This window comes from Notamacropus eugenii, chromosome 1 (assembly GCF_028372415.1).
Source record: "Notamacropus eugenii isolate mMacEug1 chromosome 1, mMacEug1.pri_v2, whole genome shotgun sequence".
Lineage (NCBI taxonomy): Eukaryota > Metazoa > Chordata > Mammalia > Diprotodontia > Macropodidae > Notamacropus > Notamacropus eugenii.
The window spans coordinates 518,109,022-518,122,772 of NC_092872.1; the positions used below are offsets into that span (position 1 = coordinate 518,109,022).

The window sequence follows — 13,751 nt, forward strand, 5'->3', positions numbered from 1 at the left end:
TGATATGATCCAAAGGAAGGAGCATGGAGAAAAAGAACATAGAACACCCAAGACTGAGCCATGGGGGGATACATACATTTAGATGGCAGGAGACTGATGATTATCTAGCAAAGAAAACTAAGAAAGAAGAAGGAGATTGCTAAAAGAACTAGAAGCGAAAAGTGAAAACCAAGGGAGCAAAAAGCATTCAAGAGAAGGAGGTATTCAATAGCATCAAGAAAGGCAGAGAGATCAAGGAGGAAAGCTTAGATTTAAGAACTTAATTTTCCCCAATTGATAAATGGTCAAAGGATATGAACAGGCAATTTTCAGAGGAAGAAATTAAAGATACCTATAATCATATGAAAAAATGCTCTAAATCACTATTGATTAGAGAGATGCAAATCAAAACAACTCTGAGGTACCACATCACACCTATAAGATTGGCAAACATGACAGAACAAGAAAATGATAAATGCTGGAGAGGATATGGAAGAGTTGGAACACTAATTCATTGTTGGTGGAGCTGCGAGCGCATCCAGCCATTCTGGAGAGCAATTTGGAACTATGCCCAAAGGGCTACAAAAATGTGCATACCCTTTGACCCAGCAATATCGCTACTAGGACTATATCCCCAAGAGATCATAAAAATGGGAAAGGGTCCCACATGTACAAAAATATTTATAGCAGCACTCTATGTAGTTGCCAAAAACTGGAAGTCAAGGGGATGTCCATCAATTGGGGAATGGCTGAATAAATTATGTTATATGAATGTAATGGAGTACTATTGTGCCATAAGAAATGATGAACAAGAAGACTTCAGAGAGGCCTGGAAGGACTTATATGACCTGATGCTGAGTGAAAGGAGCAGAACCAGGAGAACTTTGTGCACAGCAACGACCACAATGTGCAAGAGTTTTTTCTGGTAGACTTGGAATTTTGTAATAATGCAAAAACTTCTTATAAAAAAAAAAAAATCCCAAAGGTGGTTCTCAAGGCAAAATGCCTTCCACACTCAGAGAAAGAAATATGGAAGTCACTCACAAAATGCAACAGATCATGTTTGTGTATGTGTATGTGTTTGTGTATCATGTTCTGATTTGTTATACGATTTCTTTCATTTATTTTAGTCTGACTACATAGCATGACTATAGTGAAAATATACTCAATAGGAAAGTATATGCAGAATCTATACAGAATTGTATGCAGTCGTGGGGAGGGAGGGGGGTAGTGGGGGGTAGGTGTGGGGGGGATAAAATCTCAATTGTATGGCAGTGATTGTTAAACATTAAAAAATAAATTAAAAAAAAAAGAACTTAATTTGAGTAGAGAAATTATAAAGGGTGGAGAAATAAATAAAGGTCCGATTCAACCACCTTCTCTATGAAATCACTAATTCTCTCAGCCAAAAGCATTACATTTATTTCTGTATATGCTTTATATCCTCCTCACTTATCAGATTATAAGATTCTTGACAACAAAGATTGTATCATTTCTCTGTGCATGGCATACTGCATTATACATTTATAAATATTTCCCAAACTCACTGTGTAGGATTCCTCTAATGTTAGGTTCCATGTTCTAAGTTCCCATATGCTTCTAACTATGAAAAAGAGAAAAGTGTTGAGAACAAGGTCCAACAAAGGAAGATCTATGGTGACATTTACCTGAATTCCAACGGTTCCACTCATTACTGTGATATCCATTTTACCTTCAAATACAAGGTTTCTTTTCAACACAATCAGAAAGCAGATAACCTGGGACATACCTGACAAAGGAGGGCCTCCCTCTAGTTGAGCTTCTCCATTTTCTATCCTATCTTCATGAGAGCCCCTCTGCTGGTGTTCACCATTTGTTAAGTCAGTTTTTTCAGGAGTTGATGTTTTGCTTGGTAGCTGGTTGTGCTTTAGCTGGTTAAACTTTGGGGATCCTGCCACAGACTGAAGCACAGGAGACTGGGGTTTGGGATGAGTTGCTTTTTCTAATTCTCTGGCCTCCTGTAACTTAAAGCCAAATAAGAATAAGATGATTCAATCCAGATAATCCCCTCCTTTGGAGGGGATTGGATATTATGTTTGGATATTATGTCATCTTCTATGAAGCCTCTACCGACTGATGCACACGTGTAGCTTGATTAACTTTTTCCCTTAATTATATTTTCTTCCTCCTCTGAATTCAGAATTCTCTGCTCTTCTGCACTCATTCTAATTTGCATTCTATTGGCAGCATAGTTCAACCAAAGACACTAAGTGCTTAATGTATTCAAAGAGAATTAAAGAATACGTCCATGAAACAGTGAGGAAAAAAAGGAAAAGCAGATACTTAAGTTATCAACAGAAATAACAAAATGTAAGAGAAAATAAAACTTCCTCAACAATTCACAGACTTGCATTCCTCCATGTTAAATAAGTTTGCATGCAACATCCAGAGTAAAATGATTATGTGGTTCTAAGGAAAAGTAGGAAAAGAGTTCTGGACCCAAGGGGAGCCAGAAGACCCTAAAGCTTGATTCTACCACCTACTAGAGATACAATCTTCAGCTTCTCACTTTATTATCTTGACCTTAGTAAAATGGGGATAACAACCGAGACCCCACCTTCCTCACCAGAGAACTGCAAAGAAAGCACTTGGTAAGAATTATTACTATTAAGACATTAAGGAAACATAACACAGTGTATCTTAAAGTTTCTTCTGACTTATTTCAACAAAACCAAAAAAGTTTTTAAGACACTACCAATAAAGAAGATCCTTTCTCCACTTATATCAAGGTAACTTTCCACTTTCCTCATAAATCCCTTCCATTGACACTAGAGATAATAAAAACAACTCAACATATTAGCCATGTCTAGAAATATGTGGCTAATTTTCCACTTGTGTTGGAGCAGCAGAAGCATCTCTATAAGCGAGAAATGAGAGTGATGCAACATACAAGAAATATTTTGGGGTCTACACCCCCCCACACACACACAAACCCCCATACACACACTCCTTATTAAACCCCAATTATTTAAGTGACAACCTACCGCTTGGTTCTCCATTCGGGTAAAAATGACATTCAACATCTGAGTGAGAGTAGCCTTGGCAGTTGTCTGATTAATGAGATTTTTACTGGCCAGATAGATGTTGTAACATGTCCTAACTGTCTGAAGTATTGTGCCTTCATGAATTTCAATGTGTGGGGAAGTCACTGCAGTAAGAAGTGCCTAAAACAGAAAACATACAAATTTTCCACTGATTTATATTTTAGAGTTTCCCAAGGTTAATCTCATTACCTTACCACTTTAATGTTTTTTCGAGATAAGTTTAAGAAAAAGATGGTTAAGCAAACTTTAAAGTACAATACACCAAGAATGAACGGTTTGCAGTGATAGCATTTAGTCTGTACTCATTAAATCCATTACGACAAATTCATTTAGAATTATAAATTAAAATTTAACTGAACGTAAAGACAGCTGAATTTCTGATTGTTCACTTTTATTAACTACACATATTAAGTGTTAAACAAACTCTCCACCTAGAAGCTAAAATTCTACACAACTGAGCTAACTTATATCAACCATAAAATAGGCACATCCCAGAATAAATTAGTTCCCCACTTTTCCACAACTGTTTCTTTAGTTTCTTGTTTAGGTTTACAGCAGTGGTTTTTAAACTTTTTGTGTGGTACAGTCTCTTTTGATAATCTGGTGAAATTTATGGACTTCCTGGAACAATCTTTAAATGTATAAAATATATAGGATTACTAAGGAAACTAATTATACAAAAATACATTACCAAAATATTTTTTAAAAACACCTTCATGTCCTGTAAGTTGAAAACTCCTGCTTTAGAAGAAGCACAACAGTTATCCTAGTGCTGGACCTTTCCTTATAAAGCAAAAAAATTTAAGACTTAAGATACAGAACCTTAGCATACCAATCTCTGAATCTTTTTGCAATCAACCACAGGTAGTAATGTTGCATAACAAACCATTCTGGCAGTAAAAGTGGAGGGCAGGAAAATGGGAAATTACTAATAAGTGTCCCTTGAGAAATGGTAGATTGGAAAGCAAGTCTCTCAAGGGAAAAAAGACAAGAGAAGTTGACACATAATCCTTAATTCATAGGTCAATTTTAACTTGTACTAGTGGGGCTATAAAGTTTTAAAACAAAAATCCTGGTTCCACCTTTCTCATTTAAATAAATTACCTTCCCCTTTGGATCTTACATAGTACTGTTTTATACCTACATTTATAATTTAATACAGTATACTATAATTATTCACATGCATGTCTTAATATAAATTCCATGCAGGCTACTATGTCTTCTGTAACTTTATACCTACCAGCCTAGTTTATTATTCTGTGCACATGCTATAAAATGCTGGTAGATAACTGAATTGAATTAAATGGCACACTAATAAACTGTAATGCTTAACAATTTAAAGGGGGCAGTGGTTTAAGTAATTCTGAATTCATCTGTTTCAGTTCAGCATCTAATTTACTTCTTTCTAACTAAGTCAGCTGCATGGTGAATTAAAACTCCAAACGCTTAAGAACCAGTCACACCAAGCAGAAATAAACAAATAAATAGGTAATACCTTAATTATTTGTAATTGCACTCCTTCATCAGTCTGAGGGCCCTGGAAGCAATTGCAAACAGTTTCAACTATCCGGTCAATCAGGCGCTTTCCAGGGGCTCCACTGTCTGGAGCATTTCCAGTAATGTGCCCATACGCGATGAGTTTCTAAATGCAGAGAGAAGATACATACATATGTACAAATATCTATATCTATATATTTTAAAGAAGTTTCTGCCTTTTCTAGATAGACACAGCGAAACATAGGACAATCAGTATTCAAGGCCTTTAACTTCCATTTCTCAAGAATCTCACTGAAATAAGACTCCCAAGGAATAAGACTAGAATCATTATCTTATAAAATGTGGCAGCTCTGAGAAGATCAAGTCTGCCCTGGATGACTAGAGTCTATTACCTTGATTGCCAGAGTAATATTGTAACACATAAATTCATTATGAAAAATGCTGAAATTTGAATCAGGAAATTATTTGTAAAGAAGATGGCCTTTGAGAAACTGTCTAATTCTATCTGTAATACTTGGTCCTATAATGGCCTGGATTTCTCAATGAAGGACTACAAAAAGGGTATTCTGCTACTAAGTGCACATTCACACCTGTGACACTTTGCCACAGCCAACCCAATGAAGATAAATTTCTAAGTCTATACAGTACAATATTGGACTGATGCACCATTTTCAGGTAAATGATAAACTACAAGGTACTGAAATTTCTTTTTAACTCTCCCCCTTTTTAAAGTCATGAAAATACCAGTATTTGAGAAGGAGAAAGGATAATAGAGTACTAAAGGAAAAACAGTAGAAAGTAATACTGCTGGCAGGAGCAATACCTTACCTGAGTAAGGTATTGGTAAGAGAGGAGGGCTCAAACAATGTGCTACCACCACTGTGATCTCCACTCTCTTGGGGGGAGAGGGGGGGAGAGGGGGAGAGGGGGGGAGAGGGAGAGAGGGGGGGGGAGAGGGAGAGAGAGGGAGGAAGGGAAAGAGAGAGGGAGAGAGGGAAAAGAGAGAGAGAGAGAGAGAGAGAGAGTGTGTGTGTGCGTGTGTGTGTGTATATGTGTTAAAGGAATGACTTTTCCACTCCACCTGGACGCTGGACTTCAATTATTATAGCTTTCAAAAGCTAACTTTGGGCTTCATTAATAATGGTACAGTGTCCAAAATAAGGGTCCACATCCATCATATACAGTACTGTCTGGTTCTGTGCCCTATACTTTAGAAAGGGCCTTTATAACCTGTAGTTCATTTAAAAGAAGGCAACAAAGATCTGTCAGAGCCTAGAAACAATCCTATCCAAGAATGAGTTAAAGGATTTGGAGATGATTAACTTGAAGAAGAGAAAACATAGGGAAGAATATGATAACTGTCATGTACAAGAGGATTCATTAAATTTGCTCTGTTGGTTCTAGAAAGCAAAGAAGGACCAATGAGCAGAAATTATAGAGCCATGATAAAGAAAAATTTCTTTTCTAATGAAAAAAATTAAAACCCCAAAATGAACTGCTAATGGACTGACTCCAAAACATCTCTCAATATATCCCCTTCTTTCCACTTGCCCTGGCAGTGAGTTGTCCACTGCTGACGGTTTTCAGGCAGAGGCTTCATTCACTATATGGTGGATGGGATTCCTGTTTTACGTTTTATGACCATTCCCTCATTGGTTCATCATCTATATCACACTTCTTAACTGTGGGTGGTCTCCAAGGATGCCTGAGAACTTTTCCACTTCTCTATCTTCACTCTCTCAATTTCCTGTCTCCATACCTTTGCATGAGTGGCATGCATTCCCTCACCTTCACCTTCTACAACTGAAATGCCACCTCCTATATGAGGTCTCTCTGACTCCTGGTAGCCAATGCCGTCTGCTCAAAGTTAACATATCAAAATTTTGTATATTTTTATAAATGTTTATTTTGTCTCCTCCGGCTGGACTGCAAGCTCTTTAAAGACAGGGACAGTCTGCATCTATCTATCACTGTACAGTCCCTGGTCTATAGCTGGCACCTAAATCAATGTTTTGTTTGTTGGGTATCTCAGTCTAGGTGTCATCCATTGTCCCTGGTCAGCTTTAGGAGTCTTGCATTCTCTTCAGGGATACAAAGGTTGCATGCTTTGTAAAAAGGCAATATTTGCTACACAGCCTAATGGAGGTCGTTTGTTACATACACAACAGTGAGATTTGATCTTATATCAGCTATTATTATTATATTAAAATTTATCTCCCTATAACTTTTACCCACTGACCCCCAAGTTATGGTAAAGCATCAATTCCTGCACTTAATCTTCTGGTCCTTCTCTGCTGACACCAGAGAGTAAATGGATAAAGGGCTGGTCTCTCAGTAGGCTTGGACATAAGATGATTACAGCAATAAGGAGAAGAATTCAAGTAAATCACCCTAGAAGTGGTCTTTCATAAAACAAGCTACGCTAAGGCAAAAGCTTCAAGTCAGCTTTCCAAGGCAAAAGAAGTTTGAGTGGGCTGCATCCTAAGTTACCCCACCCACTGAGGAAAAATAATCAGTTTCACCATTCTGTTTCTCAGTCAACTTCTTTTGAATTAAAAAATTTAAAAAAAAAGAAAGAAAGAAAAGGCAAAGAAGACTGCTTCTACCATGAAGTCCACAGCACAGATCCAACCTAACCCTAAGGATGATGCTGCAGCAAGGATTCCTACTCAAGTGTGGATTGGGCCAGATGACCTCCTAAGGTCCAACTAATTTATATGATTCTATAAATAAGGTCATTACTCAACTTTATGAAAGTATCTGGTAAAATGATGATAAAATAAAGGGTTTCTGGGGAAAAACAAAATCATTCCTTTCCATTCCCAACACCACCAACCTAGTTCAGACTCTCATTATATGTTACCTGGACAACAGCTACAACGCCTCAATTAGATCTCCTAACCTCTGAATGCTCCTATAATTTTTCCTCCATATGTTGTCAGATTCATCTTCCTAATCTTTGAGTATAAGCACATCATCCCAGAACCAAAAACCTTCAGGGTTCAAATTCTAAAGTTCAAATTCTCAAACTCTCTTAAGCTGCTGGCAATCCAGAAATTGGTAGTGCCGCCTTTTCCCAGATTATCACCCATTATTCCTTTCCATGTATATTATACTTCAAGTTAAACAGTTTCTCCAGCCTCCTAACCCTGAAACTTTGCTCCCACTATCTATGTGGTAGAGTGGAAAGAAGGAGTTTGGAGACCTAGGTCTAAATCTGGTTCCAACAAGAATATGGACCATGGGTAAGTCAGTTAACTTCTTCAACTTCTGTTTCCTCATCCGTAAAATGAGGATAATACTTGTATCACCTTTCTCACAGAGATGAATGAGGCAAAATGTTTTATAAACCCTCAGACATCAGAGAAATTTGAGTTATTTTTGACTATACCTGAAATGACCTTTACATCCCTGAGCTCTACCTATTAATATTCTAATCCCCTTTTAAACACCCAAATAAATTTTTACCTTCATTCTTAATTCCTAGAAGTACCCAGTGTTTCTAGCACAATCAATCATAAAAATGTTATTCCCACAGAAAAAAGTATTTTGGATAGTAAACAAAAAATTCATATGATAACTCACAGAAGCTAAAAATCTATTCCTTCACAAATACCATACCCCAATAACAAAAGGGCACTAGGGACTACTGACAAAAGCCAGAAGATCAAGAGGGTTGTCTGATCAACAAGACTATGTTTTCAAATTTGTACCTCCAAATTAAAATTTTGTGGGGGTCACCCTTCTGCACAAATATCTTAAAATATTTCTAAAAAGATAAGCTATTTCATACTGGACAAATGATGAGCTAAAGCATGACACTGAAGAATTCTTCCCTTATTATAAGCTCATAAAGGGAATCATACAGGAAAAGAATCGGAATTTATGAATAACAGGAACTCCGGCTTTTGGAGTTACTTTTTTGAAAACTTGCCACCAATTCTTAACTGTTCCATATCTTAGAGACTCTCTACAGTCACTCAGTTAATTTCTTTAAATATTCTATAAATATTTCTTTAAATATATATAGTATTAAAATACTATAAAGACTGGTGAGTTCGATCAGTATGGATAGCCCCTCTACTCATCCAGATAGAAATTATTCTATGAACAGGCAGACAATCTTCATAAGTTATGCTTCTCTGAATTTCATTAGCTAGGCTGGTCTTCAGACAACAGACATCACTGGGACCATACTTGAAGCGTATCCAATTCGGTAGGACCTACTAGAGTTCGTATTCTACAGGCATAGTCTTCAGGAATTGACAGTCATCACTGTATCTTAAAAAGGCATTAAACTAGTACTTTTATGGAGGCTCTTTAATATAATGTATAATACATATACAATAGTATATAACATAATAATATAATAGAAATATGTGAGGGCTTTTGAATCTTCAAAATTTTTTCCTTTATCAAACCTCTTTCTTTTGGCTTTTTTTTTTTAAATGGATTGTCTAATAAAAGATTTGTGGTCCTCTGAAGCTGACATAGTTCTTAGGAGATGTGGGTTCTAATTCTGGCTCTACCACTTACTATCTGTGACCCTGAGCAAATCACTTATTGTTTCTGAGTCTTAATTCTCTGATATGCAAAAAAGTTCCTTCTAGCACTAAGATTCTGTAGATCTTTAATGATCCTTAACGTGATCAAGAAAGGAAATAAGTAATAAAAGTTTGGTGCAAGTACATCAAATTTCCCCAAAACTTCTTTTTTGGCCTAAGCCAAAATTTCTTCAAATTAATTTTTCTTTCAATTATCAAAAATTTATTTTCCATTCCCCACACTAGGGGCAGAGGGAAGGACACATACACTCTCTTGTAAGAAAACTCTTATAACAAATATGTGTAGTCAAGAAAGTCAAATTCTTGAACTAGTTTTGTCCTCTGGAATCAGTCGCTGTTTTTGATAAAGAGTTTTTAATTTCTTCAAAGTTGTTTGTGTCTACAATACTATTTTTATTGTTCTAGTTTTGCTCACTTTACTCTTCATTTAAGTCTTCCCTGTCTTCTCTGAAAGTGTCCCCTTCATCATTTCTTAAAGCATAACAGCAATCCATTACATTAATATATCATAATTTACATGAATATAATCACCATTCCCTAGCTGATGGGCACCCCCTTAGTTTTCTAAAAGAGCTGCTTTACATATTAGTGTACATGTGAATCCTTTTCCATTCTCTTACTTCTCTTTGTGGTACAAAACAAGCAGTAGTATAGATGAGCCACACAGTATGCATAGTTGGATAACTTTCTAGGAATAACACCAAATTGCTTTCTGGAATGACTAGATCAATTCACAGTTCCACCAACACTGCATTAGAGCAGAGATGTCAAACATATGACCCACAACACCCCTGACTGTGACCTGAATCAGATTAAAATGTAACTGAGAAGTATCTGACAAAATAAATAAAATACAGATATTAATATGTGGTTTTCTAAGTTAATATGCAGCGCACAGGGATCCTTATATATAGTCCAGTGGCCCCAACTTCTATTTGAGTTGGACACCTCTGCCCCAGAATAAGCTGTTTTCCCATGGCTCCCTCAACATTTGTCATTTTCCTCTTTTGTCAGCTCTGCCAATCAGAGGGGTACAATATGGAACCAAAGAGTTGTTTTGATTTTCATTTCACTAATTATTAGTGATCTGGAACATTTTTTCATTTCAATTGGATTTATTTCCCTTGAGAACTATCTCTTCATATCTTTAGATTATTTACCAACTGGAGCTCTCACTCTTAAAAATTTGAATCAGTTGATCATCTATCTTGGAAATGAGATCTTTTTCAGAAAAACTGCAACAAAGATTTTTTCCTAGGTAACTGTTTCCTTTTTAATCTTAGTTCTATTGGATTCATTTATGCAAAACCTTTTAAATGTTACGTAGCCAAAATTGTCCATTTTATCTTCTGTGGATCCTCTTTATTTCTTGTTTCATTATGAACTTTCCTTCTACCCACAGATAAAAGATAATTTCTGTGTTCCTTTGATTTGTTTATGATATGGCACTTCATATTTAATTCACATATCCATTTGGAGCTTATCTTGGAATATGGTGTTAGACTTGTCTATGTCTATTTTCAGTGAGACTACTTCCCAGTTTTCCCAGTAGTTTTCATCAGACAGTTCTTGCCCCAGTAGCTGAGATGTTTGGGTTTATCAACATTAGATCACAGTGCCCATTTGCTTCTGTATGTTGTACACCTAATTTGTTCCACTGATCTACCTCTTTATTTCTTAAGCAGTCACCAAATTGTTTAGATGATTATTTACTTTGTAGGACAGTGTGAAACTTGGTACTTCTATGTCACTTTTCTTCCAACTTTTCTGATCATTTTCCTTGCATGGTTATTTTTTCTAGCTCTAGAAGGTAATCCTTTGGAAGTAAGATTGGTAAGACACTAAATAGGTATATTAATTTAGTGTTATCACTTTTGTTACACTGGCCCAGCCTACTCATGTTCAATTAATATTTCTCCAATTATTTAGATCTACCTTCATTCTGTTAAGTGCTTTGTAGCTGTATTCATAAAGTTCTTGTGCATCTCTATGTAGGTAGACTCCCAAGTATTTTATGCTGTAATTATTTGAAATGAAATATCTTTCCATCTCTCCCTGCTAGGTTTTACTGGTATTATAAAGAAATGCAGATGATTTATTAGGTTATATTTTGTATCGTTCAACATGCTGAGGTTGCTTTAAATAATTTCTTAGTATAAGCTCTAAGCATTTCTAAGTAAACCATGATAGCATTGGCAAAAAGTAATAATTTTTTTTTCTTTGCCTAGGCTTATTCCCTCAATTTCCTTCTGTCTTGTGATATAGCTAGTATTTCCAGAACTATGTCAAATAGTAATAGTGATAATAGACATGCTGCTTTACCCTCAATCTTAATGGAAAGGCTTCTAGTTAATCCCCTGTACAGACAATGCTGGCTCTTCATTTTAGACAATGAGATATTTTTTAAGTGCTTAGCACAGTGCCTGGCAGATAGTAGATGCTATGCAAATGCTTATTAACTTCCCTTCCCCCCTACTTATCATATTAAGGAAAGATTTATTTATTCCTGTAAGTTCTACCATTACCAGGAATGTGTGTTATATCTTGTCAAAAGTTTTGTCTGCATCTATTGATCATGATTTTTAATGTTCTTGTTATTAATATGGCCTATTATATAGTTTTCCAAATACTGAACCAACCGTGAATTCCTGACATAAATCCAACCCGCTCATAGTGTACACACTTTATGATATGCTGCTATAACCCACCTACTAATATTTTACTTGAAATTTTCATATCAATGTTCATTAAGGACACTGGTTTACGGTTTTCTTGTTTTGAGTCCCAGTTCAGCTATCAAGAACATTTTTGTATCATAAAAGAAATTTTGCTAAGGACTTCTGTATTTTCAAACAGCTGACGTAGTATCAGAATAACTGTTCTGCATTTGTTTGTGTGGTTTTTATACATGGTCACTTTGTGTCAGGATAACATAAACAGCTGAAAAATATGTACACTCCTTCCCATTCCTATTTGATAATCACCAGAAGTCTGTTATATTTAAATCTTCTAAAATTCTATTCATGTCCTTATTTCTTGGTTTCTTTTAGTATTATTATTATATTATTATTATTAAACTTGTACAGGTCTGAACAAAGTCCCCTCACTATTATACTTTTACTATTTCTCCCTGTAATTCATTTAACTCTTCCTTTAAGTACTTAGAAGCTGTATCATTTGATGCATAGATTTGGCACTGATATTAATTTATTGTTTATGGTACTCCAGCATAATGTAGTTTCTTTCTTTCATTTTAAAGTCCTTTTTTTCTATAGCCTTGTCTAAGATCGTTATGGTCACTCCTGCCTTTTTCACTTCACCACATGTAGAAAAGATTTTGCTCCAGTCTTTCACTTAAATTCCCTATGAACTTTTATGTTTCACATGTGCTTCTTATAAACATGTTTTTTATTGTGATTTCTAGTCCATTTTGCTATCCTCTTTTTCTTCTATGAATCCATGCATATTCATTTATTATCATTAATTGTAGATTTTGCCCATTTTGTATTCTTATGGCTTTCCCTCTCTTTGCTTCACATTTTCTCTAGGAAGACAAAGATAGTAATAAGTACAAGTGTGTTTAGCACCAGAGCTCTACTGATATTCCCCTGACCATCTTCTCCTTCATTCATCCAGGGTCAAGAGAAAGATTCTTATCATTTCATTCCTTTTAGAAATCTCCTTGAGGTTCATCCTCCGTGGTTAGAATTTGTTTTGCTCATGACCAAGCCTTCTATTACTCTCTCCTCCCCAAAAATACCTATCCCTCTTGTTTCCGTTAAGTGAAATGTATTTCTGTATCCAACTATATGTGTGCATTCATCCCTCTTTTAACCAGTTTAGATGACGGTGAGGTTCATGTTATCACCCAGTCCTCTCAAACTGTTACCCTTGTTTGCATAGTTTTCCACTTACAGAAATTATGATTATGAGATAATTTCCATCCCTCTTTCCTCTCCCCCTTGTATATTCCTTCCCTTTCTTCTTTTAAGATTATCAAAGCCTAGCAAAACCTCTCCCAGTGCTGCTGTTTTGACTTTCTCTATGGATCCTGATGATAAGGTTCTGACGTTACTGGTATACTATAACCTCTATTAGAATGTAAATACTTCATCCTTTTTTAGCTCTTTAGTAATTTATTTTTTTATGTTTATTTTGACTCCTTTTTTATTTTTATTTCAAAGTTTCTGCTTAGCTCTGATCTTTTCATCAGGAATGCTTACAAGTTCTCTTTATTTCATTAAAGATCCATTTTTCTCCTACAGCCTTATACTGTTTTGCTACATAAACTATTTCTGGGTTCTACAATCTTTTGTAGTAGTGGTTGCTAAATCTTGTATCACCCTCACTGTAAGATACTCAATACTTTAATTCTTTCTGACTGCAGTATTTTTTCTTTGACCTGAAAATTCTGGATTTGAGCTATAATGGTCCTGGAGGTTTTCATTTTGCGGGTTAAGAGGTGACAGTGGATGTTTTCTATTTTCGCTTTGCCTCTGATTCTAAGAGATCTAGACAGTTTTCTTGAAATATTGATGTGAAGTCTCTTTCACTGGTCATGGCTTTCAAGTATTCTAACAATTCTTAAATTATCTTTACTTGATATATTTTCCTTTTTAGTTGTTTT

The 13,751-nt window shown here is 35.7% G+C and overlaps 1 protein-coding gene across 3 annotated transcripts in view; it reads right to left on the reverse strand.

Moving 5' to 3' along the window:
• Positions 1-13,751, reverse strand: part of ARFGEF2 (ARF guanine nucleotide exchange factor 2) — a 106,075-nt gene that overhangs the window by 65,857 nt on the left and 26,467 nt on the right. For 2 of the 3 annotated variants that reach the window (XM_072633623.1, XM_072633624.1), the window contains exons 4-6: positions 4,558-4,704; positions 3,003-3,182; positions 1,748-1,982 (exon numbers count right to left, since the gene is read on the reverse strand). In XM_072633623.1, the coding sequence (XP_072489724.1) occupies positions 1,748-1,982; positions 3,003-3,182; positions 4,558-4,704 (562 nt within the window). The remainder of the gene's footprint in view (positions 1-1,747; positions 1,983-3,002; positions 3,183-4,557; positions 4,705-13,751) is intronic. The other variant, XM_072633622.1, reaches the window with a different exon arrangement.